The sequence below is a fragment of the Genypterus blacodes genome, unplaced genomic scaffold (assembly GCF_046128005.1).
Source record: "Genypterus blacodes isolate CSIRO-AG114 ecotype Tasmania unplaced genomic scaffold, CSIRO-AGI_Gbla_v1 ptg000285l_1, whole genome shotgun sequence".
Classification (NCBI taxonomy): Eukaryota; Metazoa; Chordata; class Actinopteri; order Ophidiiformes; family Ophidiidae; genus Genypterus; species Genypterus blacodes.
In genome coordinates this window covers 50001-77500 of record NW_027467076.1, presented here as the reverse complement: position 1 = coordinate 77500, position 27500 = coordinate 50001, and the positions used below count along the sequence as shown (strand labels likewise).

The following is a 27500-nucleotide window of genomic DNA, read 5'->3' as shown; positions in this document are numbered from 1 at the left end:
AATGATCGTAATGTAATGTAGTACAACTACTGGAATGCTTCATGTATTGATCGAATCGTGCAGAAACTTCATGACCACATGCTAATATGAATATCAAGATATAGGATTTTATTGGTATAATGGACCATCACAGCCCTGTTTGTAGTCTGATTAAAGTATTATTATTGTGGCAATTACATAAGATAAGGATTTTCAGGTAATTTACAGATGAAGTAAGTCATTTCTGTAGGTTGTTTCATGTTTGTGCTTCTCTTTAGGTCTGTAGGTTATGGATACATGAAAATGTGTTAAAGCCTCTAAAAGCTCCTCTACATCAACTTATACGCTTACTTAGATGTAAATCAGGGGTCGGTGTTTGTTCACGTCCTCTCCCTCTTCGTCTGTAGTTGTCTGTCATGTGGAGAAGACCACAGGTTTCAACACCAGCACGGTAAAGAAAAAGAACGCTACAGCTTCTGATGGTGATTCCAACAATGCCCGGACTCTCTACGGCCTTTTCCAGCTCAGCAATCATCTGGCCTGCAGCGACGGCAAGGAGTCACTCAACATCTGCGAGCTCAACTGCACCAGTGAGGTTTGATTTCCCTGCCAAGTTAACTTCAGGTCAACATCTGCTGTTTGGAGGGCTTAGCTAAATGTTTTAAACGGCTCTCGTTATTTGCATTCTACAGTCTATTATTGTCTTTATAGTGAAGTTGAACTACAGTGCTCACCGCTGCGCCAGGAGTTGCCAGCATTCCTAGTTAGAATTCCTAGCTTTGCCTTTTTGATGTGCAACAAAACATCAACGTCACAAAAGACATTCCACTCACTTTATTGCATTTTATATTGCATTGAAATGTAGCTTTTAAGTCTGAATAAGGCTTATAAGTAGCTAGCTACCAGGCTGGGCTGCCGTTGCTTGCATACATGCGAACTAGTGCAGAGTTACACAAAGGAACTATTGTTACCAGCAGAAGCTTGTAATTACTAATGAAATTAGTCAAATGAGTTTTTCAGTTATTTACATATCTCTCTCTCACACACACACACACACACACACACACTCACGCACACACACACGCACACACGCTTCATCTGTACCGGCTGTGGCGTCACTAACTAACCGCATCTCTTGCTTGCTGTTTCTGTTTCAGAGTTAATTGACAGCGACATCACTGACGACATTGTGTGTCTGCAGAAAGTACTCACAACTTTTCTGTGAGTTTGTTGTTCATCTTAACATTTCTTCATCCATAAAATATATATCGCATTTTACTGCAATGTACATTTTAGTACATTGATTTAAAAGACGTTTTGCTGTGGTTGTGAATTGAATTGTTGTACACATGAATCACTGTGAATAAGAGATGGTTGTGATGTTGAGCCCCTGAAGTCACAGTTTAACTTCTCTCCCTTAATATAAACACTCCAGTTCCTTCAAATCAGTGCCATTAGATGATATGACAAAGAAATGTAGAGTTGTAAGTATGAGTAAATGAGTAATAATGATGTTCTCCTTTCACTTGTAAAGACAAATGAAAACAAGGTGGAAGTCCTCACGGGTCCAGAACCAAAGCTTCTGGAGGTTAGACAGGTGAAAATGGCATGAGCACATGAGGAACGAGTTACAAGCTTCACGGGTGTCGTGTTCTCGCTCCGCGTAGCTCCACTCAGTCCTCCGCGTCATTGTGGATCTAATCCCATGTGTTTGTACGCTGGTTCTAGGTTTGGGGCCTGTGCAGACCCCACCTGTCACTCTAACATCAACATTACTGGCTGCTACACATTTTATGATCATTTGCTGCATCTGCAACATACGACAACATGTCACTTCAGACTCACAATGGCTTCACAGCTTTTGTCTGCTTCCATATTGTACAGACTCTTTTCCTCGAGTGTTCATGCTATTTAAGGTCATACTTCTTAGTTAACAGCAGGGGTGCCAGTATCACACAAACCCACACTTCTTACTTAGAAAAACAGCTCATCTACTTTCGTATAGGGGAGAGCAATCCGCCATCATTTATGACGTGAATGCATCATCAATATGCAAATGTGAAAGAAAATTAGAGATTTGTCCCTTTAACTAGTTATCATGATTATGATCATAATCAAACACAAGACAAAGTGTAGGCGAATAAAAACTACTTTTTATTTACTAACTCAATATGCAAACATGAAATCTACACAAAATGATTACTGGGGAACTGAGAAATGTTTTAAATCTAAATTGTACTTTGTCTTCCCGACACCTTCTACATCATTGTGCTTAACTTAAACCTGTTGTCGCCATGTCTGGACACTTTCCACCCCTCCCTAGTGGTATAAATGACACCTTGGGTCCCTAGCAAACAGACAAGATGTAATAGTCCTTGTGTTCATATATGTCATTGTATCATTTTACATTTGACCACGCTCTTTACTCTTTTATACCTCTAAGGTCCCACTAAATCCAAATAGTAAGGAGAACTTAATAATTAATACAAAATACCCTGGTCTAAGGCGGTTATCTTATATGATCAAATGTGTTATATTCATATTACATGTCTGTTCTAACACAGATGTTAGCTGCAGTGCAACACAAACATGATCCACACTCAGCGACATGTCGCTTCACACTCACGGTCGCCACACCGCTTTGGTCTGCTTCCATCTTGTACAGGAACTCTCGTTACCTGGCGTGTTCTCGCGTGAGTCCCTCAGCGTTCACTCGTGTAGCCATACTGACACCTACTGGCGACTCGCAGGTGTTGCTGAATACTAATGACAGGTGATAAAACACTGTACCTCTCATTTCTAGTTAACAAGACACTTGTAAACACAAATAACACGAGAGAAGAATATACAGAACCCTGTCACTCACATAATGTCTAAGGAATACCACTCTATTCAAAACATGACATCTGCGCCACACCTAAGATAAGATAAGATGAAAAAAGATAAGATGAAAGTTCATTATCCTGAGGGAAATTACTGAATAAGATACTTTATTTCATACTGTAAGTCATAAGAAATGTGTCTTGCGCCAGCCTCTTACATATCACAACACACACACACACGCAAATACATTACAGAGGGGACAGCGCAGGGCAGCCACGATGCGGCCCCCCTAAGCGGTTTGGGGGTCCGGCGCCTTGCTCAAGGGCCCCTCAGCAGTGCCCCGGAGGCAAACTGGCAACTCTCCGGCTGCCAGTCCATGCTTCTTCTTGGTTCATACACACACCTGCATGTACACGCTGCATCCTGTTGATCTGGGAGCTGTCTGCACTCTGATCAGGTGTCATCCTTCATCGTTACAGCATTCCTTCATAAATAACTGACAACTTTAACGGGTTTACAGGTCCCTCAGTCGCAGCTCAACTCAAAGAGTAACTTAATGAATCACAGCGAGAGGAGGCGGGAAGAGGAGGTGGGGTGAATGAATGAATGTGTTGCACACCTGATCACAACGCCAGCAAGACCATGTGCAGATGTGATCAACCAGATCAGAATGAGCTCCACAAGCTTTCACACCTTCAAATTGTTAACATTGGGCGTTAAAGCAAAGTGTAAATAGAGCAAAACATATGGAATGAGGCAAAATGTAAGATGCTATATCCTCCTGGGATTCCTTTCTCCTTGCTGTTTGGTATTAGTGTGACCTAATAAGTATCAAATGTCCAGACACTAGGACAACGGGTTTAAATTAAGCAAAATGACGTATAAGGTCTGGGGAAGGAAAAATGAAATGTCCACATATGAGGACGCAGGGTCTCAGAAGGATATGAAGGGCCACATGTTGGCATCATCAGCATGAAAAGTAAAACATAAAGGAGGAGCCGTTGCTGTGACTTGATGCTGTGATGCAGTGTGTGTTTGATGACGTCCACAGTGACAAGCTGGGCAAGGAGGAGCGAAGTGATGCGTTGAGGGAAATGTGAGTTATTGATGATTCTCTTGAAGCGCCACGTTTGCTTTTCTACACGCTGAGCTGAGAGTGAGAGGAGTGTGTGTTCTTTGCAGGGTGAGGGAGTTGATCCCCAGCGAGTGCAGCTCATTGAAGGCTGCAGATTACTTCTCTGACTGCCCCTAAGAGCAGAAGAGGGCCGGCGTGGACGAGTGAGCCGCAGAATCACAAGAATAAAATGCAGCATGTAGAAATGACTAAAGAGTTCACAAACTGTCCTGATGGTCACATTTGCTCTACATACACACGTCATTAAAGATGATTGAAAATAGCTTCACTTCACTTCAATTTGAATTGTAAACACATTTTTTGTTCAATGGTTTCACTGCTATAAACACTTCAGATGGCACAACGTGATTTTACAAAATGTGATGATTTTCAGAAAAACTGCGTCTAAACTAAGGTTAACTTAGTTTTGTAATTGAAGCATTTTTCAGATGTTTCACCTTCACTCACCACATCATAATCCTTAGAGACGACCCTTGTGGATCCATGAACACACAGCGCTCAAACCGCTACAAGAAGCTAGAAGTTTGGATACAAATGTTCACTGTTGTCGTTACATCCTTACACAGCTCACTGAGTGAATCCAGGAGATTCATTAAGCTTTTATTGTGGAGGGCAGAACTTCTATCAACTATCTTTGTGCTGTAGAAGAAACAACAACGTTTATCCATTATGGTCCATTAAAGGTGCGTGGTTGAGACATTTTGATGTCATTTATGCATGACACAGAAATCTCAATAGAATCTGTGGGGAACATTAGCAGTCTAAGAAAAATGTAATGTAATGGTGGTTGTTTACACTTTACAGCACCTGGTCCTTTAATGACGTCTAAACCTTTGACCTCTTTCATACTCGTCACACAAAGTGGCCACTGGACTTGAGCTCTGGACACAGTTTGGCCTCCAGGTCCTCCGTCTTTAAGGAGTCTGCGTCCTTGGAGCTTGAAAGGCTGGCAGCTCGCCTGATCTTGCTGAGCGTTTCCTCGTAAGGCGGAGGCAGGAAGACCATGACGAAGACTCCGTCCAATCCGTCAGAGCTGGTGCTGGTGTGGCGCTCTGCGTTGCGGGTGAGGGAGGACAGGAACTCTGCGCTGCTCTCTGCGTCCTGCAGGTCCAGAGCCATGATGTCAGCCAGGCTCAGCTCGGCTAACGTGCGGGAACACCACCGATACACCAGATACGCCATCAAAAGAGTCAGCAGGAGGACGGAAAGAAGCGGGAGGGCCACATAGACCACCGGCTCCAACCTCCTGTCTTGGTCCGGGTCCAATTTCTTACTTTCCTGGAAAACAATAAGGAGGAATTGATCTCTGTGTGGAGCCATCATGACCTTTAGATCAAACATGATGACCTTTAGATCAACCTTCATGACCTTTAGATCAACCATCATGACCTTTATATCAACCTTCATGACCTTTAGATCAACCATCATGACCTTTATATCAGCTACCACACACACATTCAGGAAACAACCCAACCAACCTCCCCTCACATGGCAGCACAGTCACAATAGGAAGGACAATGGTAGCATGCGTGCTAGCTCACGCTAAAGCTCCAGCTAACTGAATGTGATGCTGAAAACACACCGGATGGTTTCTACTTCATTCAAAACATCTTTGGCTGTAAATGCTTAACTCAAGATCATAATCGGATTAAAGAGGATAAACTTGTACTTGAGTGAACCTGAGCTCCACACACCTGCAGCTGTGGTGCGGAGGGCGATGGCGAGCTTGTCACCCAGTCGTAGGTCCCTCTACCTGCCGGGCCAAACTTCATCCAGCTGCTCTCCACTAGACTCTGCATGCTCCCGACGCCGAGCATGAGCTAACCATGATGAAGTCCACCATCCAGCTGTGTGCTGGAGTAAAGAAAGAGCAGAGGCGTTAAAGGCGGTGTGGGTGGGTTTGTGGGCGGGGGGTTCTGGTGGGAGGAGTCAGCTGCTCACATGCCCACACATGCAGCGCCGCAACAGGATTCAGGCCAATGATGGGATTTATCGCAACACAGCTGGCCTAAATAGTCGCGTGTGTGTGTATGTGTGTGTGTGTGTGCGTGTGTGTGTGCGTGTGTGTGTGTGCATGCGTGTCAGAGGGATAGAGATGTGCCATTAAGCACGAGAAACACTCTTGAGGAGGATAATACAGAGAAGGAAATACCACAGCTGTTACTGCCTTGTTTGTGTGTGCGTGTGTGTGTGTGTGTGTGTGTGTGTGTGTTTGTGTGTGTGTGTGTGTTAGAGCCTCTAAAGCCCCTCTACATGAAGATAGAAGTTTAGTTACATACTAATATGCTGACCTCTGACCCTGAACCCTCTGTATGATGTCATGGATCAAAACATTGCGTTGTGGGATTGCATTGTGTGCAGGTTACACACAGGCACCAGAGGGGGCACTGCAGGGCGGCCAGCAGCCAGCGCCCGTGGAGGGGGTTGGGGTTCGGTGCCTTGCTCAAGGGCACCTCGGCACTGGTGGCAAACTGGCAACTTTTGGGCTGCCAGTCCACACTTTTTGGCCCGCAGCCTAAGGGGCTGAGTGAAGTCAGCAACCTCAAAGGAGGATTGGCATCACATTCAACTGTTTGATTAAACAGTGGCAGTAAACGCCTCTGAGAGTGTGTGTGTGTGTGTGTGTGCACAGAGGGTGTGAGTATGAAGGTATGAGTGTTGTTGGCGTGGCCCTGGGGAGCCACAGGCTGGTTAACAGAGGTGCCGTTTGCTACGGCTCCAACCCAGCCTCACACTGCAGCGAGGGCATGACGCTGCAGCGAGGGCCTCACGCTGCAGCGAGGGCCTCACGCTGCAGCGAGGGCCTCACGCTGCAGCGAGGGCCTCACGCTGCAGCGAGGGCCTCACGCTGCAGCGAGGGCCTCACGCTGCAGCGAGGGCCTCACGCTGCAGCGAGGGCCGCACGCTGCAGCGAGGGCCTCACGCTGCAGCGAGGGCCTCACGCTGCAGCGAGGGCCTCACGCTGCAGCGAGGGCCGCACGCTGCAGCGAGGGCCTCACGCTGCAGCGAGGGCCTCACGCTGCAGCGAGGGCCTCATGTGGTCCTTGGAGTTTAAGATGATGCTGATTATTGACTGATAAGTGTTAACTTTAGGAGCCCCAAGTAGGCCAGAACCGGCTGACCCCAGAGGTCCAGAAGGTTCATAACCGCCCGATGATCGGGAAACAATACAATTTTGCATGATCTGGAATAATAATAGCATGTAGAGATGGAATAATAGAGATGTTAGAATAGATCCCTGTGGAACTCCACATGTGCTGTGACTCCAGTGTGCAGCTGCCCACTGACACACAAAGATAGAACCAGAACTGAGGCCCTAATCCGGACTGGATCCAGAAGCACCCAGAAGCCCTTTCCCTGTTCTGTAAGTTCATCAGGTGATTGTAAAAGAAATTGAAGTGGACTTTTGCAGCTGGTTGATGCTTCTTGTTAGAGTGTTGTGGGTGGGTGTGGCACAGTTTGGTCCCTGTCCCATGATGTCAGATGTTAATCAGCCAAGTTTGGGAGGATATTAAGATATGAGGATCTAAGTCAAACAGCTCGGGGGCAAAACCAAACCATTATTAAGAGGAGAAGGAGGAGAAACTGACATATCTGCCACTGTTAGATGCAAGAAGACAAACCTGCTCAGATGGCTTCACTCCAGTTTGTTATGGCTGCAGGTGAGTGTGTCTGTTTGTTCCTCCTCTCTCCACCTCTCTCCTCGGCTCCTCTCATCTCCTCTCTCCTTTCAGTGCTGGTGATAGGACTCGGCTTACCTTCCACAACTGGTAAGAATTTGATTTTCACGTCGGCTTGTGCTGTACGTGTCAGAAAATGACTGAAAATGATCTCACTGTCTTCAGATGCTCGGCCAAAACCTGAGGAATCTGTGGCCTACAAAGACGTCAGGTCAGACCCATCACCTATTTGTCCTCTCCTCTGATGCAGCGGTGTGTGTGTGTGTGTGTGTGTGTGTTCTCATCTAACCTCTCTGTTGGTCTGGTTGGTCTACCTACATCCAGCAAGGCCTTCTCTGCTGGCCTGAACATTATATACAAACACAATATAAATTGATTTTGGTATTTTTTCTACACAAATATGTATTAAATTATTCCCTGTAGTCTATTCTCTTCACTTCATAGTTTCCGTCTTGGTTGCGCTGCTTCCAGCCTCAGAACGAGCGTCGGAGGGGGCGGGGCTTTATGTTAGAGCTTTTATCCAATCATATTTCAGACGGCCCGCCACTGCGTACATCCCATTGGAACTCAAAGTTTAGGACCTGTGACTTGGACTAGTCGGTCTTGACTGTTAGAGCTTGTGACTGATCTGGGACTTGGTTAGTAACTCCCCTGTCTTGACTCCTGGATTAGGCCTGAGGCTGATGCTGACTTCTTTTCACCTGTGGAAGATGCTGATGCTGAAGATGAATGGGATCCTGATATGACCACATTCCCCACCACAGTGGCTCCATGGAGCGGATGTAACACATCACCAACAACACTTCCACCTGCTCCTCCTCCTCCCGCTCCCACCAACTGATGACCCAGGAAAACCTGGAATCCACAGCTGTGACCAAAGATGGATGATGTAATGACAGAGCGCTCACTTTGTCTCAAGTATCTTTATTAATCAATAAAACAGCTTGAGTAGATCGAGTTGTCCTCTGTCTTTATTTAGAGATTTGCTTGGAGAGATGACACGCAACACACACACAGACACAGACACAGACACAGACACACATACACACACCCACACACACACAGACATATGCTTACACACACACACACACACACACACACAGACATGCGCATACATACACACACACACACACACATATAAGACTCGTATTTTACTCTATTACTTAATCTTTAACACATTTCCTGCACCCTAATCAAGTTTCCTTATATGGTCGCATGTCAGTGGCGTTATTCTACTGTTAACTATTGAATCAGTTGTACATTGAGTGTTGGTCTCTTTTTCCTGGCAGGTCCAATTTAATTATTTATTTGACTTTAAAAAGGTCATTTGTTATTCTTTGTGCTTTTTTCTCTTTTAAACCTAGATATGTCAAACTTCCTCTTTTGTGGTTATTTGAAACCGTTTTATTTTCTGGTTTTACAGATAGATTTGACTTCTCATGTGAAATTTCAAACTTTTCTGAGGTGTTATTTCTATTTTCCTTCTTTTGAGGTCATTTCATTATTAATAAATATTATTAATTATTTCAGGTTTTGTCTGATATAAATGATATGTGGTATTGCAGTACTTTAACTCGTTTTGTGTGCACACTGAGGGGAAATGGCAAATAAAGAGAGTCAAATAAAAGCACGCTCAGAGAAATAAACTCGAAAAGGATGAAAATAGAAATAAGAATATTTCCAAACACCTACATACATACAGCTGAAAAACCAGGAAGTTTCAAATAACTTTCAACTTAAGTCTCTCTCTCTCTCTCTCTCTCTCTCTCTCTCTCTCTCTCTCTCTGTCTCTCTCTCTCTCTAACCGCAAAAGAGGAAGTTTGAAATATCTAAGTTAAAAAGAGAAAATGTGACATATGCCAGAAAAAAACCGCAAACCAAGCGTGCTTTTATTTTGTTGAATAAAGACGTCAGTGCACCTGCGGGTACAGGGAAACGCCCGGTCACGTGTCTCAGGTATCTCAGTGAGGAAGGAAGAGACAGAAAATCACGGCGTTTGTATCATGACAGCGCGAGAATCCGCTTCCGCTCTGGATTTGGGGTGAAATGATTGAAATGTGTGTGAGTGTGATTCTGCTGCTGCTTCCGGCCGTCAGCGCAGGTGAGTCAAACCCGCGAATTTACAGTCAATGGACCTTTAGAGTAAAAGTGCAGCTCCGTGTTTCTATTTGGTTCGGAAGTGAGTCGAGTTTAGTAAAGAAGTGAAGAAGATAAAGGGGCTTAGAACTGTTTCGAGGCTGTTTGTCCTCAAATGATGACGTCTTTGGAGTTGGTTGATGGATCTAAAAGTCAAATCTAATTATAACGCCCTGCTGCTGCTGGGCTCACTTCTTATCAGTCAACCCATAGCTCTTTTATAATGGGCTGTTTTATGAGCGTGAGTCACGTTGTGGTGCATTTATGAAACTGTGTTTGTTAACTGCCATAAGTCAAAGTCCAGGCTCAGCTTCAGGCTCAGCTTCAGGCTCAGCTCCAGGCTCAGCTTCACTCATAACAAGCAGCTTCCATGTTCAGTCTGATTTATCTCAACAAATCAATCCTGAACTCAAAGGAAGCGATCAGGAACATTTCCTCACGTCTTAGCTTCAGTGCATTCAGGGAAGGTTGTGGGTTCAAACCCCGTGTGGCGTTTCCTGCATTCTTCCCAAACCAGCCAAAGAAGAATATAACAGCAATTAACGTTACATTCTTGTTCTTGTGTTCAGTTCATTCGGAACAACAAGTTGCTAGTCGGGATTCCTTCTGACTGATCTTCAAAGGGGGAGGAGCTTCCAGGTGCAGAGAGGGCGTGGCTCTGATAATGCTCACAATGATTAACTTTACTATCTTTCTTTTCTTTATTATCTGAATGAACAGATAAGGAGCTGAGAGTAACTGATCAATCTGGTTTGAAACCAGAAGCGAACTGATCAGATATGGATCACAGAGCGACTGAAGTCTGAAGGCTCTCAGTCCTTCACGTGCTGGGTCCCTCACTGGGCCCCTCGCTGAGCCCCTCACTGGGCCCCTCGCTGAGCCCCTCACTGGGCCCCTCACTGGGCCCCTCGCTGAGCCCCTCGCTGAGCCCCTCACTGGGCCCCTCGCTGGGCCCCTCGCTGAGCCCCTCGCTGAGCCCCTCACTGGGCCCCTCGCTGGGCCCCTCACTGGGTCCCTCACTGGGTCCCTCACTGGGCCCCTCACTGGGCCCCTCGCTGAGCCCCTCGCTGAGCCCCTCACTGGGCCCCTCGCTGAGCCCCTCACTGGGTCCCTCACTGGGTCCCTCACTGGGCCCCTCACTGGGCCCCTCGCTGAGCCCCTCGCTGAGCCCCTCACTGGGCCCCTCGCTGAGCCCCTCACTGGGTCCCTCACTGGGCCCCTCACTGGGCCCCTCGCTGAGCCCCTCGCTGAGCCCCTCACTGGGCCCCTCGCTGAGCCCCTCACTGGGTCCCTCACTGGGCCCCTCACTGGGCCCCTCACTGGGCCCCTCACTGGGCCCCTCACTGTGTCCCTCACTGTGTCCCTCACTGGGCCCCTCGCTGAGCCCCTCACTGGGTCCCTCACTGGGCCCCTCACTGGGCCCCTCGCTGAGCCCCTCACTGGGCCCCTCACTGGGCCCCTCGCTGAGCCCCTCACTGGGCCCCTCACTGGGCCCCTCGCTGAGCCCCTCACTGGGCCCCTCGCTGAGCCCCTCACTGGGCCCCTCACTGGGCCCCTCGCTGAGCCCCTCACTGTGTCCCTCACTGGGTCCCTCACTGGGCCCCTGACTGTGTCCCTCACTGGGCCCCTCGCTGGGCCCCTCACTAGGACCCAGTGGATCCAGTTTGAGTGCAGCTCTGAGGTCACAGAGGTTTGATGTTTGTGTTGATGCCTGAACGAGGGCGAAGCATTAGGCGGCTTTAAGGAATGTGGAAATGTAACTCTGTCTTTGAGTCTCTCTCTCTCTCTCTGTCTGTCTCTCTGTCTGTGTGTGTCTCTCTCTCTGTCTGTGTGTGTGTGTCTCTCTCTCTCTCTCTCTCTCTCTCTCTGTCTGTGTGTGTCTCTCTCTCTGTCTGTGTGTGTGTGTCTCTCTCTCTCTGTCTGTCTCACTCTGTCTCTGTGTGTGTCTCTCTCTCTCTCTGTCTGTGTGTGTGTCTCTCTCTCTGTCTCCAAACATGGATCCTACACTCTGTCCTTTCTTGTCCTCTCTTATCTACTGAGCCTTGATGTTGCACCTTAAGGTGATGAATCACATCTAATAAATGTTTCTCACTCATCTGTTTATTTGTTATTTACTCTTCGTCTCTGCAGTTCTTCCTCCTACAGACGTGACCGTCAGCTGCCACAACCTAAAGACCGTGGTGAGGTGGAATTACAGCGAGCAGCAGGGAGACAGCAGCTTCAGGGTGAACGTGTCAGGATCAGAGGGGTGAGACGGGTTTAGGCTTCAGGATCAGAGGGGTGAGACGGGGTTAAGCTTCAGGATCAGAGGGATGAGACGGGTTTAGGCTTCAGCATCAGAGGGGTGAGACAGGTTCAGGCTTCAGATCTGAACGTCAAATCTTTCCAAAATAAAATCTCTCTCTCTCTCTCTGAAGGCATTTTCAGACGGTGACCCAGGAGCGTCATTATGACCTGAGCCACTTCCTCCTGCAGTCTGTGTACCACCTGCTGGGCTTCCATTATGTACAAGTGACCGCCATACAGGCGAGTCACGAGTCGGCGACGGTGACCTCGCAAACATTCGCCTTCAATGAAGCAAAGACGACGCACATAAAATGTAAGTCCAGATAAAGAGAGAGAGGGATGAAAGCCCTGCAGAAGAGAAGCGTGTGCATGTAAACAGAAGTGTGGTGCAGGTGAGGCCATCTTCCACAGGGTCCTGGGTGTAAATGTGATCTGTGGCGCCCCCTGCAGGCACGCTGGATTTCCCTCCGGTGGTTCTAACCGTGGACGGGTTAGGGGCCAGAGTCACGTTCCAGAACCCGCTCCAGTGGTACCAAGAGCTGAAGAATTTCCATAGGTTACAGGCCTTCCTGGACTTCACCGTGACCGTGGTGGGGGGCGGCGGGGTGAGTACAGGACTGGAAGAGTCTGTCTCTCTCCATACTGGACTCTGTCTGTCTGTCTCTGTGGCTCTGTCTGTCTGTCTCTGAGTTTGTCTGTGTTGTGTTGTGGGCGGCAGGAGGAATTTAACACGCAATGTCTGTCGTCTGAGACGTGCAGCTGCGACGTGCAGCTGCTTGAGAGGAGGAAGGAGCAGTGTGTGGAGCTGAGCGGAGGCATGGTGGTGGAGCGTATTCACAGAGTGCCTTTCACAGAGATGTCAGTCTGTGCCCAGGACACCACAGGTGCGTCTGCCAGGGAACACAGGAAGTGATGCAAAATGGGCCCATAGAGCGCCGTGGCCCAGCCTCACGCCGGTCTAAGCTCCGCCCACCTTCTACTGCTTTGATCTCTCACTCACTCACTCTCACACACTCACTCACTCACTCACTCACTCACTCTCACACACACACACACACACACACACACACACACACACACACACACACACACACACACACACACACACACACACACACACAGACTCAGAATCTTTGGAAATTATTTCACACTTCTTCCTGTTAGCTTAGCACGGTCCACAGGGAGCGACATGATGATGATGATGATGTCGTGGCTCAAAGTCTTTGGTATTTGAATGTCTGCCTGGATTCTGAACAAGTGTGTTGTGCAGATGATTTCTCCACGTTGACTCTGGCGCTGCTGCTGTCGTTCCTGGCCACTGTGGTTGCCGTGTTAATCTTCTGCATCTGTAAGGTCAAAGCCTGGACCATGACGTCTCCCTCTCCTCCCTACTCTCTGGTAACAGGAAGCGCCCGTGTAGCAAACAGCCGTCACGCTTCCACCAAGGTCGTCAGTTAACCCGGTCTCTGCTCTTTCGCTCTCGCAGGCGCCACCGTGCTCAAACGCGGGCACGCCAGTGATGGACTTGAAGAAAGATGTCGTGTCGAGAGCCGAACACGTGGACTGCACGAGCCGGAGGCCGTCGGACGGAGGGGAGTACGGGAGAGGAGGCGACCTGGAAGAGCTGGAAGCTGAGGACGCGGCCGGACACGACTCATCGGAAGAGGAGGCGTCGGCTTCGGGGTACGACCGCAAGCAGAGACTGCAGGTGGACATGGGAGGCGGAGACATGGTGATGGCTTACGATGGAAGGTAACGCTTCACCGGCGTTTTGGACTTAAGGCGTCCTGGGACAAGTTCACACAAAGTTGCATTGAGGCTCCGAAGCTAGCGCCGGAGCACACGATGCCTTGCTCAAGAGCTTTCTGTCCGAGTAGAGCTGCTGTGCGCCTCCCCTTTCCTTCACCCTCCTCTTCTGTACCGCCATGACACAGATCAATGTCTGAACCTGAATGATTTTTCCTCTCCTCACATCAGTGGCGACCCATAATGCTTTGCGAACGGCTCGCAGGAACTCTAGCTTCCTCCTTCCAGCCTGAGGATCGACCGCTTGACACTTTAGAAACCTTTTATTTTGAAATGTAATACTGATCTCCTAACCAGGGAGTGAAGCAGGTGACACTTCCTGTCACCTTTCAGTCGTCCTGTTCCTGTAGGTGAGCCGGGGGAAACAAAGGCTACATAACCACGACCCCATATTGTGTCTGTGAAGTTGCCCCTGGGTCACCTACCAAAACAAACTTAGTGCTCGGTTTGTTAGAGGCAGCTGGCTGCACTTGTGAACGCATGACTCCGCCCACTGCGGGCCTTGCACTTTAAATTGAGGCCTTGAAGGCTTAAACGGTGGCGTCTGTGTGGGCTTTAATGATTCAAAGTGATTCCATTATCTTGACTAAAAGCTTAATGCGACAGTGTGAACATGAAGCAGGCCAGGGTTTGATGCTGGAATTGAAGGTTTGTTTATCTCACGTCAAGCTGCCCTGGGCTGCCACACCTTCATCAGCACACCCGCTGTTAGAATGTTGCCAAGGGCGACAGACCTGTAAGACTGGGTGTGTGGGCGCTTGTTTACAACGGCCTCTGGTCACCAACGTCTTTGTTCCCTTAAGGTTTGGCAGCTTTGAGGTTTAGCTGTCTCAGCTTTACAAACTAAATAAGGTGGATAGTTTTTAATTCATATTTTTTCCAAGTGAAGTGAATGATGTCAACGCATAAAATGATGAAATTGTGATTTTAATAAAGAGATTTTTGTATGAAAGACAAACTGGGCGTCTCTGCTGTAGGTCAAAGTTCACCTTCACTCCTTTATATTCACTGGAGTGAAACAAAGTGGGGACGGTTTAAGGGGGTGACGCCTCCCTGCCTCCTCACCGCCATGCTGTCACCCACACATCTGTCTGTGGGTCTGTCTGACGTCCTATTCCACCAAAGAGTCTGAGTGAAGCCACGGCCCTACGACAGCTTCAGGCCCTGAACATTCGCCCTCAAGTTCAACATCTGCTTTTCCTGCCGCTCTTTCTCCTGCTTGAACGCCGTCTTGTTGGCCTTCTTCTCTGTTCTTCTCTCCTGTTGAAACACAAAACAAGTCCATCTTAGTTCAACGGGGCTTTCTGGTAGAAGCTTGAAGACGTTTCATCTCTCAGCCCAGAGGCTTCTTCAGTTCTGGCAGACTGGTGGGGATTCTCAGGTTTGAACCTCTGGAGTCATAGTCAGGATACATGACGCTCTCCATTAGTCACTTAGGGTCAGAGTGCTTCCTACTGTCACTCGTGGACGAGTTGAGGTTATGCAGATTGCTTTACACACGTCAGCAGTGAGAGAGCTGAAGCTCTTTCATCATGATCAACTAGCGCCCCCTTCAGGCAGAAGTCTCAGTTGTGACCCACCTTGCGCTCCTCCTTGATGGTGTGTTTCCTGGCCTTCCTCTCCTCCTTGCTCTCCTCCTTGCTGCGGGGTTGGGTGGCGACCCGAGGCAGGTCAGAGTCGTTGATCCTCGTGATGCGCTCCGCCTGCCGGGCGGTCAGGCCCCTGGCAGGGAGGACGTCCAGAGGGACGCCCGTCTTACTGGACACACGGATGGCCTTCAGCTGAAACATGCGGGGTGCAGTCATGTCAGGTGTTTCATCATCTCCAACTCCACATCACAATGCTCCTCACGTACCTTCACTGGATCTTCAATGATCTTGGGCCTGTTGTAAATGTTGGAATATGTACCTAGGGGACAGAGAGAGACTTTGTAATCTATGTATTTACATTTTTTGAAGTTATCAGAACTAATAACACAAAGCCATGTTTATGATCCAGAACGATCCAATATCAATAATCATGTTTACTTAGAGATGAAGCGTTTCCACTCTCACAGTGGCGCCTAGTGGCCATCACAAGACAATTCAAGTTCACTCTCCCACAGACTTAGAAATGATTTCCTGTTCCACACATTGACTTCCTGCTTCTCTGTTAACATGTGTAGTCACGTAAACGCGGTGATGTAACTGGGCCCCGCCGGATCGGCTCGCGGGCCGGAGGTCCCCCACCCCTGCTGTAAAGCAACACAGGGCGGCATTCTGTCTTTCCATCCTTCTTTGAGCTTTAAATGGAGACTCCACAATATTCTCCACATCCAACCTTGCTTGGATTCTGCTGAGTGAGGAGATTCGACTGTAGGTGGTTCTTGGGTTGTAATTGGGGAAATCAAACTCACTGATGATGGTTTCACAATCCCATTTCTCCTCCAGGGCCTCCACAACCAGTGTCTCCATCTCTTCTTCCTCTTCCTCCTCCTCCTCCTCCTTCAACACAGGAAGTTCTTTAGGACCCAAGTCGTCGGGCCTCAGGGATCTGAAGCACCAACAGAATCAGAATGAGTGGAGTCATGTGTCATGTTTAGTTGCAGCACTGACATCTTGAGATTTGAGGGTTTGTTATTTTGCTGATTTTAAAACTTTTGTTGCTAAATGGCAAGTCCTGTTCAGAGGATCGTGGTTCAGTCACTTAAAACTCAATACAGAGATGTGGAACATAACCTTATTAGTTGATGACATGATGACTTCATTAGAAGTACAACCACAGCAGGAACGGGATTAAAGATGAAAGATTGCAGGGAGCGATCACATGACACTGATAACTAAACTGAACACAAAGCTTCACCTTCAGGTAGAAGAAAACATCATGGCAGCACAAACTTAGGCTTCACCGAGTGTGTGTTTGTGTGTGTGTGTGTGTGTGTAACTTCTCCTTCCCTTCATAACGGGACGGTAAAGGACCTGAGAGGAAGAAAGCAAACTCACTCTCTGGCTTTCTGCCTGAAGTAGTCCTTGATGACTTCCTCTAGGCGGGCGCTGTCTGGCTCGATGAAGCCTTCCAGTTCAGCATTGTCCAAAGCGCCGATTTCGTCGTCGTCAAACTGCTCGAAGAACTACGACAAAAAATGACCAGGCGGGTTTGAGTGTGTACGTGCGTGTGTGCACCTCACATCCGGAGGCAGAGGACAGGAAGGGCGTCCGGCTGAGCGCTCCTCACCTTTTCAAAGCGATCGTCCAGCAGGGTGAGCTGCTCGTTCCTCCTCATCACCGATGACGTCATCGAGTATTCAGTGAAGCGGCTCTTCGTTTCTTCGTCCATGAACAGGAAGCGCTGACCGACGCCGTCCTCCTCTGCCGACAAACCGCCCTCTGAGTCAAAATCGCCTTCATCATCTGTGTCCTCCCATCCATCATCATCATCATCGTCACCTCTATCATTGATACACAAACACACATATTAAATGCAGCTGTGTCGTGCATGATGTCATCAAACTCCAACTCGTTAAACAACATGATGACAACTTTCATTTTGATTCTTACTCGACATCCACTGCTGTGTTGGCGTTGGTCGCCATGACGATGAAGTCATCCTCCAGCATGTTGTCAGGGTCTTCGTAGTCAAAGTCTTCATCTAGAGCAGCCACGATGTCGGGGTCCATGTCCAGTCTGGGACCTGAGGGACCAAAACAAGTGAAGCTCCTGAATGTGGCGCTGCAACGAGTTTGAGTATTGCAACTTTCCTTGTTCCAAACATCAGCAGGACAAAAGCAACGCAAATATATCGCCTCACAATCCGCATTCATCATCATAAACACGCGCCCAAACACCAGTCCAACACCTGGCAGGGTTGTGTCATAAATCTCTGCTGGGGTTCCACAGGGAAACGAAGCTAACTTGATGCCTCCAGAGTGACTCAGAGCCGGAGATCCTGCTCACCTGAGATGGGAGCAGCTTTGTTCAGAAGTCCAACCTCCTCCTCAAACTCCGAGGCAAACACAGATGAAGGCAGGTTGATGCTGGCTGCCTGCAGGAGGAAAACAACATCAAGTATTGTTGAGTCGTCCGACATCCTTCATAAGGGCAGAAAAACGATCGGACGCTTTTCAACCCAATTTGCGATTTGAATCAAACAAATGATGAGCAGCAAACAGTTGGGATGCCTCAGTTGACTTACAGGAACCGTGTCCTTTCCCTCATCTTCATCCTCTTCCTCGCAGAGGTGAGGTGGGTGGTGGGCGAGCGACGGGCCATCTGCCACCAGCTCGGGCAGCCCAGAAGGCTCCTTCAGATGCTGCAGGTAATTGTAGTCATCGTCAAAGAAAACACCGAAATCCCTTTGCTGCTCGCGACGCTTCTCCGCTTCCACCTGCCGTCAAAGACAAGGCCGTGTTCAAGGTCCCACGGAATTACCCACACCTTTAGAGTGCAATCATCCAACTGAACTCTTTGACCATGGAGCCTTCAATGGAGCATTCACAGCCATTACATCATCTCATCCCTGGTTTAGCTGGGGGATCAACCATCAAACTCAACTCTTCATCTTCTACTCTAAGAACAACATCAATCACAGATGTTACTTTTTGTGGTTGAGTTCAAATGTGTCTGTGGGTAGTGACTACAGTGCCCCCTACAGCGCCCCCTGTAGGGCCCGTGGGTGCCCGTGTACCTTGGTGGCGGGCAGCAGCACGTGTTGCGGGGCCTTCTCGTCGGCAGCCAGCGGGTCCCTCTGACTCCTGTGAACCAGGTGAAAGGTCACGGCCTTCTTCTTTTCAATGAACGACTTCTTCTTCCGATGAGGCTGCAGGAGACACAACGAGGCAGGTTGGAGGATCATTAGACACTTCTGCTTCCGTATTGAACAGTGAGGTCAGAGGTCATCGTTTATTAGACTGAAAACAACAAATTGATTGTTTGGGCCTTTCCACACGACATTAGCCCTTTTTTAGTACATATACTTCCACGTGTTCCTCCAGCAAATGACACATCTCACCGACATTTATAAAACACGTTTTGTGTGTGTGTGTGTGTGTGTGTGTGTGTGTGTGTGTGTGTGTGTAATATTGTAAAACGTTATTTAGGATTAGAGAGTCCTAGATCTGACGTTACTTGGCGTTGTTCATTTTGACCGCTGAACATAACACAGACATCATGTTTTAACAATGAGGAGTCAAAAATGCAATATAACTTTCCGGTAGATAAGATAGCATGTAGCTCATCATCAGCTAAACTAGCGGTGTTAGCTGTGATTAGCTCGCTAGCATGTATTGTCACTCACCATTGTTTAAATCAAATTAATCTCTACCGGCCGCTGTTACAGTAAACAATCCAGTCGCTGTTCAAAAGTCAAATTCTAACAGGGAAAAGCTGTTTTCTGTTCATCCACGTTGGTCAACACTACAGCACGCAACAGCCGCCATTACAAGAAGGAACCATCTCGGGAGGCAGGGGTTACAGAGCGTCGTCAAATTGAGGTTTAGATAGAATATGAGCCTTTTATCGAAACAAAGATGTTCTCTGAATTACAAACGAACACTAGGGACACCAAACACACGTTGAAGTAAAGAGAGAAAAGTATTTGAAGTTTTTTCTACAAGCTGGTCGTTCCTCAGCTAAGTCGTACATTAAACTTCTTGGTACAGTCCAAAAGACCCAAATAGTCGGCGTCTAATGACGTAGGCCGAGGCCACGCCCACAAAGACGTACAAAGGTAAAGTATTTCAGAATCTCACCAAAAAGCAAAAAAAACTGTTTTGAAAGATAAACACTGTACTGTTTAGCTTTAATACTTAATATTCATATGAAACTTCACTTTGGTCTAAAAGGAATGCACATGGAAAATAAAAGGTATAACTGAACATTGAAATTTCTCATGTTCCAAAATACTTTTTTTTTTTTTTTTTTTTATTATTCACAGGCTTTATCTAGCCAGTAAATTAATTGTGACAAATATTTGACATAAAGATGACTGCAGACTCCACATTCCCAGTAGATAAAACTTTATTTAACATTTTTTGTTGCTGTGAATGTAGGATCAGTTTTGTCCAGCGGCCTAAAGCAGCAAATTTAAACATTTCCTTTTCCAGTCAGATATTTGAGCTAATCGAATGGCTTATAAAATTGATAAATGATAAGAAATTAAACATCAAACGTTTGTCGGCATGTGTTAATATGTCCCAGCTATTCAAATACACACACACACACACACTGTACGGCACCACGGCTGGGTGTTTTGTTCTTTTGGTGGCTTCTGCTTGCTCATAGCATGTCCTCAAACATTCATCGACAGCATCAGGAACTGCAACACACAAAGAGATCAAAGTCCAATAAATAAACCAAGTCTGACGAACATACAAGGCCTCTGGTCAGTGAGGATGAACTTCATTTTGAGGAAAACAAGTGTGAAACGTGTACCTGCATCATGTTCAGTGACACCTTTCCCCTCTTGTGTTGATCCATAGCCTGGAAAGCTCCTGAGTGAGAGTCAGCACAACGTGGCAACAAAAACTTCATAAAGGTTCATAACTTAATGTCATTTTAGGATCAGTACATTTTAAACCAGTTCTTTGTTTAATCAGCCTCCACATGCTACAATAGGAGCCAATGGTTGCTTTAATACTGAACCAGAGAGGCCCCAAAGTGGAGCCCTGTGGGACCCCAGCAGAGATTTATGACAAGACCCTGCCAGGTGTTGGAATTTTTTACAACTTCTATAGCTTTTACGTACGGAACATGTTCTCCAGACGGACGATGCAGGTGAGGTAGTCGTCAAAGTCGATGTCGTAGTTGATGTCGGCAAACCTCAAGCCCAGCAGCTGTAGCAGCTCGTTGTTCAGCTGCATCCCTGCATGCAAACATTCATTTGCGGCCACTTTTACCCTACTATTGCTGGTACAGCTGTTGGTGTGATCAACACAAGACTAAAAACTCTAAAAAGCTGTTTGCTGTTTGCTGTTCAGTTCAGACTCTCACCTGCAGCTTTGAGGGCGATGCGGAGCTCGTAGGAGGACATTTTCCCCGATCGGTCGGTGTCGAAAGACAAGAAGAGCATCTGAAACAGCACAAGTTCACCTTTAACAGAAGAACTTCAGTGCCATGGCAGTCTGACATCTAGAACATTGTAACACACATACAATCCACTTCTTCATCTTTTCCCAGAACACCTTGAACTCCTGGAACTCCAGTTTCCCCGTGTTGTCCACCTGGTTCACTCAAGTCAAGGTTCAAAGCTTTAATATGGAGATGAGAGCAGCGAAGGTAACGCCAGAGCTCCAGCACTCAGCATGACTATTATTTTATTTTTTTCACTTTTAAATTATCAAAAATGATGTTTGGTGAAATGTTTTTATTTATTGTATTGTCATATTGTTTTTATTGACTTATGTGCATTTCTCTCTTTTTCATTTATTTTCTGTAAAGCAGTTTGAACTACACACTGTATGAAACCAATAACATCAGCACCAACCGATAGTACTGAAATACATCGTCTGCTAATGCTGAATCAACAATAATGTGTCACTGATCCAATGTGAGAATGGACAGGATTTGAATGGTTTTAGTTACAGGTGTCATTGTCACCATGGTTAATCAGGAACAAATCATCTGTAAAATGATATCCACTGCCTTTGTGTATCTGTGTCACAGTGAGTTACATGGAAGGATACGTCCATCAGGTTGATGATGCTGTGGCAGGTGCTGAGACTCAAACCATCAAATTCAATCTCTCTTCCTGAGGAGAGAAAATTGAGTTGAGTAACGAGGAAACAATATTAAGTGATCCAAGTTAGGTAGACAGATGTAGAATGATAAGGAAGACAAGAATGTTGTGTAGCTGAGATTAAAGCTGCCCACAGAGCAAAATAAAAAGAATTAAAATGAATGCAGAATTAGGACTGAGGGTGAAAATCCAATTTCTCTGGAATAAAATGATATTTTGTGTTTGATGTATGCCTGTGACCATGACTGAACTCAAATACATGAAACTTGATTCAAGAGTTGAATTTGCACAGTGGCACTGACATGATAGATGTGTCCGTGATCGGCTGATATGTGGGTGAAAAGTGTTTCATTTACAGGAAGATGCCGGGAAATGTACGACTCACTTCTGCTGAGAACCCCGTTCAACATCTGCTGAAGCTCTCTGGCAGAGATGGCCTGATCCTGCACACACAAACTGCATGTTAGTGTCCATTCCGCTCATATTTGAATGCAAAATGAATTCCAGATTATTCCTCCGACGTTGTGACTAATGAGCCTTGGGAACATCGGACCACTGCGTGAGCTCTCTGAGGACTAAGGAAGCTGCGTCTTGGACATTTGAAGCGTCTGGGGATGCAGATGCAGTGAGGACCTTCTGGCAGCTATGATGGAGGTGAAGGTGCTGCCGTCTTACCGGACCAGCCAGCTGCTCAAACAGCCTCCTCAGACCTTTCTCCTCGTCGGTCTCCTCCTCTGGTTGGCTCGGCATGGGGGGCTGTGGAGGCGACAGAGCATCAGCAAGCGGTGTGGTCAGATGTCTGGCACAACTATCCAGGCGACATTGTATGCCAGAAGAACGCCACACACAGTACACACAGCATATTTGCATCAGGCTGCCAGTGATTGATTGATTGATGGACTCACATCTGGCAGGTCGGCATCAACGTCGCTTCCCATCTCCCTGTGAAACAAACACAGACAGGGCTCACATACATATAGAGCTACTACAAAGCACCAAACAGGGACACATACAACCACCATTACACTGTGCTGCATCAGAGACAGAGACAAGTTAGAGGGATTTTTGGCCTTGGCTGAGGTATGTGCACGCCTTGCCATTTCTGTTCATTCCGAGCCACTGAGCTGAATCCACTCACAGAGCCGAAGCCTTCTTCTCGGAGAAGATGCGGATGACGAAGTCGGCCTCGTGATGGGGCTGGAAGGTGGTGGGGACCAGCAGGTATTTCCCAGGAGGCAGTGTGAATCGCTCAGACACTTCCCGCATGTTGATGTAAGTCCTGCTGCGAGCCTTGGACCCGTTGTAGCGGAAGAAGTCCTTACCCAAATGGTCCGCGTCGTCTGGAGCCTAAAAAGACAAACAGATTTCACTTTCAGAAAAGACACTAAGTAAGAGGTCATACCTCCACCAATGCCAAACCAAGGCCTCCAGTAATGGTCTATTATCACCACAATGGAGGTATGCAATAGATTACACAACTGAAAATGGGTTTATTGGGAAGTAAGACACGTCTGCGTGCGTCTCACAGCTCAGACTGCCGTGACGCCGTGTGTCGTTCAGACCCCGAGAATGGTGCAAACCTGTTGATTCCATCCATCGGTCTATGTTTCCCCCTTAACCCTGCACAGTACAAATAAGGGGGCGTAACCAAAAGCAAAACGTGTTCCCCAGGTGTTTGTCTTACATCATAGACAGCAAAGCCGATGGTCTCCAGATCCAGACCCTCCTTCCTTAGCTTGCGTCTGTTCTTCTGCATCAGGGCGATGACCACGCTGCATACGTCATCATCATCATCAGCGTCTACTAGTGACAGCTTGAACTGGGGGTTGGTCCAAAACGTGTCTATGGATGGGTGGAGCAGAGCCGAGTGTCAGAATGTGTCTCTGGCTTTATGTTGCTACCTGCAGGTATGTATTAACAAAGGACGTCCTCACCGATGAAGTTCCTGCAGCCTCCGGCGGTGGAGCCTCGGATCCACTTGCCCTCAAACCAGCTGACCTCCCAGTGCCGCTTGGTGTTGTCAGTCAGAGCGTCTGGAGTCATGTTGCAGATCTCCACCTTGTCGTAGTTTTTTTTAAAATCCTCAAATTCCATCCTGGAGTCAAAACCAAGTGTTACCTTCAACCATCGCTCGCCACTGGAACACTAAAGGTTCCATTTAGGAAATTGGCGCAAAATTAAGCTTTTCCTCATAAATGTTAAGTTTTAGTTTTGTTTTCTGTGGTCCAACAACAAGGGGGGCAATCTACAAGTCTGTAGCCAATATGGAAGAACATGGAAGAACCACGCCACCTACAGGCCTGAGAAGGCAGAAAATGTCCCGATGTAAGGACAACAGGTTTAAGTTAAGCACAATGAAAATGTAATGTCCACATATGCGGACGTAGGGTCTCTGGGGGATATTTTTTATACTACAGGTAGTTTGTGTTTAAACTCTCTATTTGGCAGCAAATCCACCACATGGTCTCACCAGAATTCACCGTCTTCTGTTGAATTTTGCAGAATTCGTGTTTTATCGGCTCTGTCCACATAATCCCACTCTCTGGACCTTAGACAGACAGGAGACAAGACAACAAGTCACAACCAGGCAGTCAGAGAGGAAGATGAGACAAATGCCTCCTCAGACCCGACATTTTGGATGCATTTAGAATTTCAAAACTTATTACTTTAGTTTCTATAGTTATATATATATACTGTATATATATATATATATATATATATATATATATATATATATATATATCTAATTTTAAAGGTTTTGTTAGATTTTGACTGAAGCGGATCTTGACTTTCTGAGACTTTTTAAATCAAGAATTTCATTTAGAATTAGTTTTTCTTTCAAAAACGAGAACATTTTATTGACAAAATATCTATTTTTTCTGGAGTCATGATTACTTCTAGGAACAGGAAGTAGACAAAACAGGCTTTGTCAACATATCAAGATGCTGACCTGCAGCTTCTCAGGTCATTTAACTCACATTGTTAGTATCAATGTTGCTTTTAAAGTTTGGACTTTCAGCACTGATATTCTGCTGATTCTGCTGGTTGTTGTTGTAGTGTGGATAAGAGCGTTCTGAGTGGGCTTACTTGTCACTCCAGGGGCCGTTCCACTCCACCTGCCCCCAGGGGTTTCTGATGCGGATCAGCTTGACCATCCTCCCTCTGTAATTGACCTGCGGAGCAGAGCCAAACACGCTGTCACCCACACACACACACACACACACACCTCACATCTGCACAGAAAAACTTTTCACTGAATTTGGTTTTGATGCGATTGTAAATGTGTTTCTAATAGAAATGGCTTTCTGAACATCACTGGTGAGCTTCTGGATATCAGGACTGCAGCCTCTCTCCTCTGTGAGGCCGGAGACTAAACATGCTGGCACAAGTACGTTGGTCCAAAGATGGACAGGACTCCAAATGCATACTTCTGCATATTCATAACATTGTGGGGAATAGCATCCAATGTTTCAAACACAAGTTTCTGGAGTTTTGAAGGAGACTTTCCCTCCTGAGCTTGCTGAATCGTTCCCTAAATGCAGTTTGCACTCTGATGATCTCACGTATTAAATATCACAATTGATACCATGGTGTCGCCCTTTGATCTCTCTCAGCGAGGAAGAAGTGACTCTCTGTTCGTCAACTTTCACTCAAACACTAAAACGTCTTCCAGCATCTGCAGGGCCGTGCGTCACTTTCAGATTATTCAGATTTGAAATCCATAGCTACAACACAACACACACACATACAACAAATACATAAAGTAAACACAGTTTGCTGCGCGCTGTACCTCCTCCAGGCCGGTGATGGAGTAGGCGTGTCCCTTCACCAGGCCGCTGGCGGTCTGGGCCTCCGACTCTGCAGAGCTGGAGATCTGCAGGAAGCAGAAACACCGGTTCAAAGCTGAGCGCTGTGGTGGAACCTGAAGTCACGAAGCTCAAACAATCAAAGAGTTTTACATCAATGGAGCATCCCATCATGGAGCCTCTGTCCAGAGCCTTCTTCATGATGGAGTACAGGTTGTCTGGAGCTTTCTTGGTTTCGTACGTTTCCCCCACGCCGCCTGTGAAATCCTCCATGGCCTCCATGGTGCTGCCGCCCTTCAGAGACTCGTAGCTGCCGTGAAGTCTGCGTAGAACAGAAAACACACATTTGTCTCTGGAGACCTTGCCAGCAAATATTGGACCCGAGAGCACAAACTCCCCAAAGGGTCCACGGGGTTCAATGAGGCCGTCGCTCTTCCATTCTTCATACTGGTCGATACTCGCTCAAGCCTCACAATGTACCAAATAAAACATCAACTATGTCATGGTGAGGATGATGAGGTCATACTTGGCGTAGGCCTTCTCCAGCAGGCCGCTCCAGAACTCATTGTTGGTGGCAGAGTGCAGCATCACCAGGCGGTTCCTCACTGCAGGCAGACGGTCGTCCACAACCACATCCAACCACTTGTTATGCTGCCAGAACTGAGAGAAGAACAAACAGAACATCTCATCCATCTGTCCATCACTCATCCATCTGTCCATCACTCATCCATCTGTCCATCACTCATCCATCTGTCCATCACTCATCCACCTGTCCATCACTCATCCATCTGTCCATCACTCATCCATCATCCATCCATCTGTCCATCACTCATCCATCACTCATCCATCTGTCCATCACTCATCCATCTGTCCATCATCCATCCATCTGTCCATCACTCATCCATCTGTCCATCACTCATCCATCACTCATCCATCTGTCCATCACTCATCCATCTGTCCATCACTCATCCATCACTCATCCATCTGTCCATCACTCATCCATCTGTCCATCATCCATCCATCTGTCCATCACTCATCCATCTGTCCATCACTCATCCATCTGTCCATCACTCATCCATCTGTCCATCACTCATCCATCATCCGTCCATCCATCACCTGGAAGTGGAAGATTCCAGCGTATCTGTGGTCAAACTCCTGGTCGTGAGGGACGACTCTGGCCAGAGCCTCTTTTTTCAGAGTGAGGGAGGCGATGGCTGCCAGGAGCCAGCAGTCTCCTGTGGTCACAAACAGGTGCGTTGTGGGTAATGGAGTGAAAAGTGTGAAAACATGAACTGACGCTCTAAAATTCATTTTCAAAGGGGGAACGACAGCAATTTTCCATATGAAATCCAGTTTGTTGGCCAGGAGGAGTGCCACTCTACTCCTACTGCTGAGGCTGTAGGGGGCGCTGCTCAAGGTCACAGGAACACTCATGACATCACAAGTGCTGCTGATCTTAATTAGCAGTTAAATTACAAACACAGAGGCACAAACCCAGTTGTCCCTGGCAGATGTCGGTCCTGTTGGCATCCCCGGCGATGAATCTGGGTTGGTCGCAGATTTCCTGTCGAAGCAGAAGAACAGGTCGGTTTACATTTTCAGAAAGACTGGCGGGTGAAAGGTGACGGCGTGGCTGACACTGGGAGTGTCCACATTCCAGGCATATTCATCAGCCAGTGGAATGCTGAAGTGTAAACACGCCACACGCAGGTATTCAGTCTGCAGCGACGCCCAACGCAGCAATGATCCCTGATCTGACCCCCAAACACACGGCTGAACTCACAGCGTCACACCTTTGTGCTTCACTTGCGTGTCTTCACAGAAGGTTGGACCTGGGAACCAGCGAACATTTATGATTCATGACCTTGCGATGGATTGTTTGTCTGTCAGGGTCGCAGGTCTATGCAGATTTTGGAAACTTGGTTGAGCGAGTTGGACATGAACCGGAGAAGAACCAGTGAAGTTCCCCTGATGGTGGCGCTCCAATGGCCACTTTTTTGTTGTTGTTGACATTTTGGCTTAGGGACTTCTTATTCAGCTGGATGACATTTCTATACCACTTTTTAATTTTTTTGCTAAATCAGTTTGAAGTCAATAATCACTCAATTTTAACACGTAAAGTATCTCAGCCCCGCCGGA

At 47.2% G+C, this 27500-nt stretch overlaps 4 protein-coding genes across 4 annotated transcripts in view; 1 reads left to right on the top strand and 3 right to left on the bottom strand.

Moving 5' to 3' along the window:
* Nucleotides 1-4789: 4789 nt before the first annotated feature.
* Nucleotides 4790-5736, bottom strand: smim28 (small integral membrane protein 28). Its single transcript, XM_076136922.1, has 2 exons — nucleotides 5632-5736; nucleotides 4790-5215 (listed from the first exon to the last, which is right to left on the bottom strand). The coding sequence occupies exons 1-2, from the start codon at nucleotides 5734-5736 to the stop codon at nucleotides 4790-4792; spliced, it is 531 nt and encodes a 176-aa protein (XP_075993037.1).
* A 3824-nt stretch (nucleotides 5737-9560) lies between these two features.
* ifngr1 (interferon gamma receptor 1) lies at nucleotides 9561-14194 on the top strand. The gene is made up of 7 exons (XM_076136916.1): nucleotides 9561-9718; nucleotides 11884-12001; nucleotides 12171-12352; nucleotides 12490-12644; nucleotides 12758-12923; nucleotides 13310-13437; nucleotides 13526-14194. The coding sequence occupies exons 1-7, from the start codon at nucleotides 9664-9666 to the stop codon at nucleotides 13793-13795; spliced, it is 1074 nt and encodes a 357-aa protein (XP_075993031.1). The 5' UTR covers nucleotides 9561-9663; the 3' UTR covers nucleotides 13796-14194.
* Nucleotides 14195-14756: 562 nt separating this feature from the next.
* Nucleotides 14757-19281, bottom strand: ltv1 (LTV1 ribosome biogenesis factor). Its single transcript, XM_076136915.1, has 11 exons — nucleotides 19117-19281; nucleotides 18508-18639; nucleotides 18016-18207; nucleotides 17778-17865; nucleotides 17382-17514; nucleotides 17059-17272; nucleotides 16827-16954; nucleotides 16241-16377; nucleotides 15701-15753; nucleotides 15426-15626; nucleotides 14757-15105 (listed from the first exon to the last, which is right to left on the bottom strand). The coding sequence occupies exons 1-11, from the start codon at nucleotides 19117-19119 to the stop codon at nucleotides 14992-14994; spliced, it is 1395 nt and encodes a 464-aa protein (XP_075993030.1). The 5' UTR covers nucleotides 19120-19281; the 3' UTR covers nucleotides 14757-14991.
* Nucleotides 19282-19820: 539 nt separating this feature from the next.
* capn9 (calpain 9) overlaps nucleotides 19821-27500 on the bottom strand; it is an 8658-nt gene continuing 978 nt past the window's right edge. Inside the window, exons 2-20 of the mRNA XM_076136920.1 lie at nucleotides 26856-26925; nucleotides 26478-26596; nucleotides 25888-26021; nucleotides 25515-25683; nucleotides 25346-25429; nucleotides 24643-24728; nucleotides 24026-24103; nucleotides 23490-23650; nucleotides 23240-23397; nucleotides 22694-22902; nucleotides 22461-22497; nucleotides 22231-22311; nucleotides 21941-21998; nucleotides 21503-21567; nucleotides 20972-21040; nucleotides 20811-20889; nucleotides 20566-20682; nucleotides 20253-20311; nucleotides 19821-20136 (exon numbers count right to left, since the gene is read on the bottom strand). Of these exons, the coding sequence (XP_075993035.1) occupies nucleotides 20110-20136; nucleotides 20253-20311; nucleotides 20566-20682; nucleotides 20811-20889; nucleotides 20972-21040; nucleotides 21503-21567; nucleotides 21941-21998; nucleotides 22231-22311; nucleotides 22461-22497; nucleotides 22694-22902; nucleotides 23240-23397; nucleotides 23490-23650; nucleotides 24026-24103; nucleotides 24643-24728; nucleotides 25346-25429; nucleotides 25515-25683; nucleotides 25888-26021; nucleotides 26478-26596; nucleotides 26856-26925 (1860 nt within the window). The 3' untranslated portion in view covers nucleotides 19821-20109. The remainder of the gene's footprint in view (nucleotides 20137-20252; nucleotides 20312-20565; nucleotides 20683-20810; nucleotides 20890-20971; nucleotides 21041-21502; nucleotides 21568-21940; nucleotides 21999-22230; nucleotides 22312-22460; nucleotides 22498-22693; nucleotides 22903-23239; nucleotides 23398-23489; nucleotides 23651-24025; nucleotides 24104-24642; nucleotides 24729-25345; nucleotides 25430-25514; nucleotides 25684-25887; nucleotides 26022-26477; nucleotides 26597-26855; nucleotides 26926-27500) is intronic.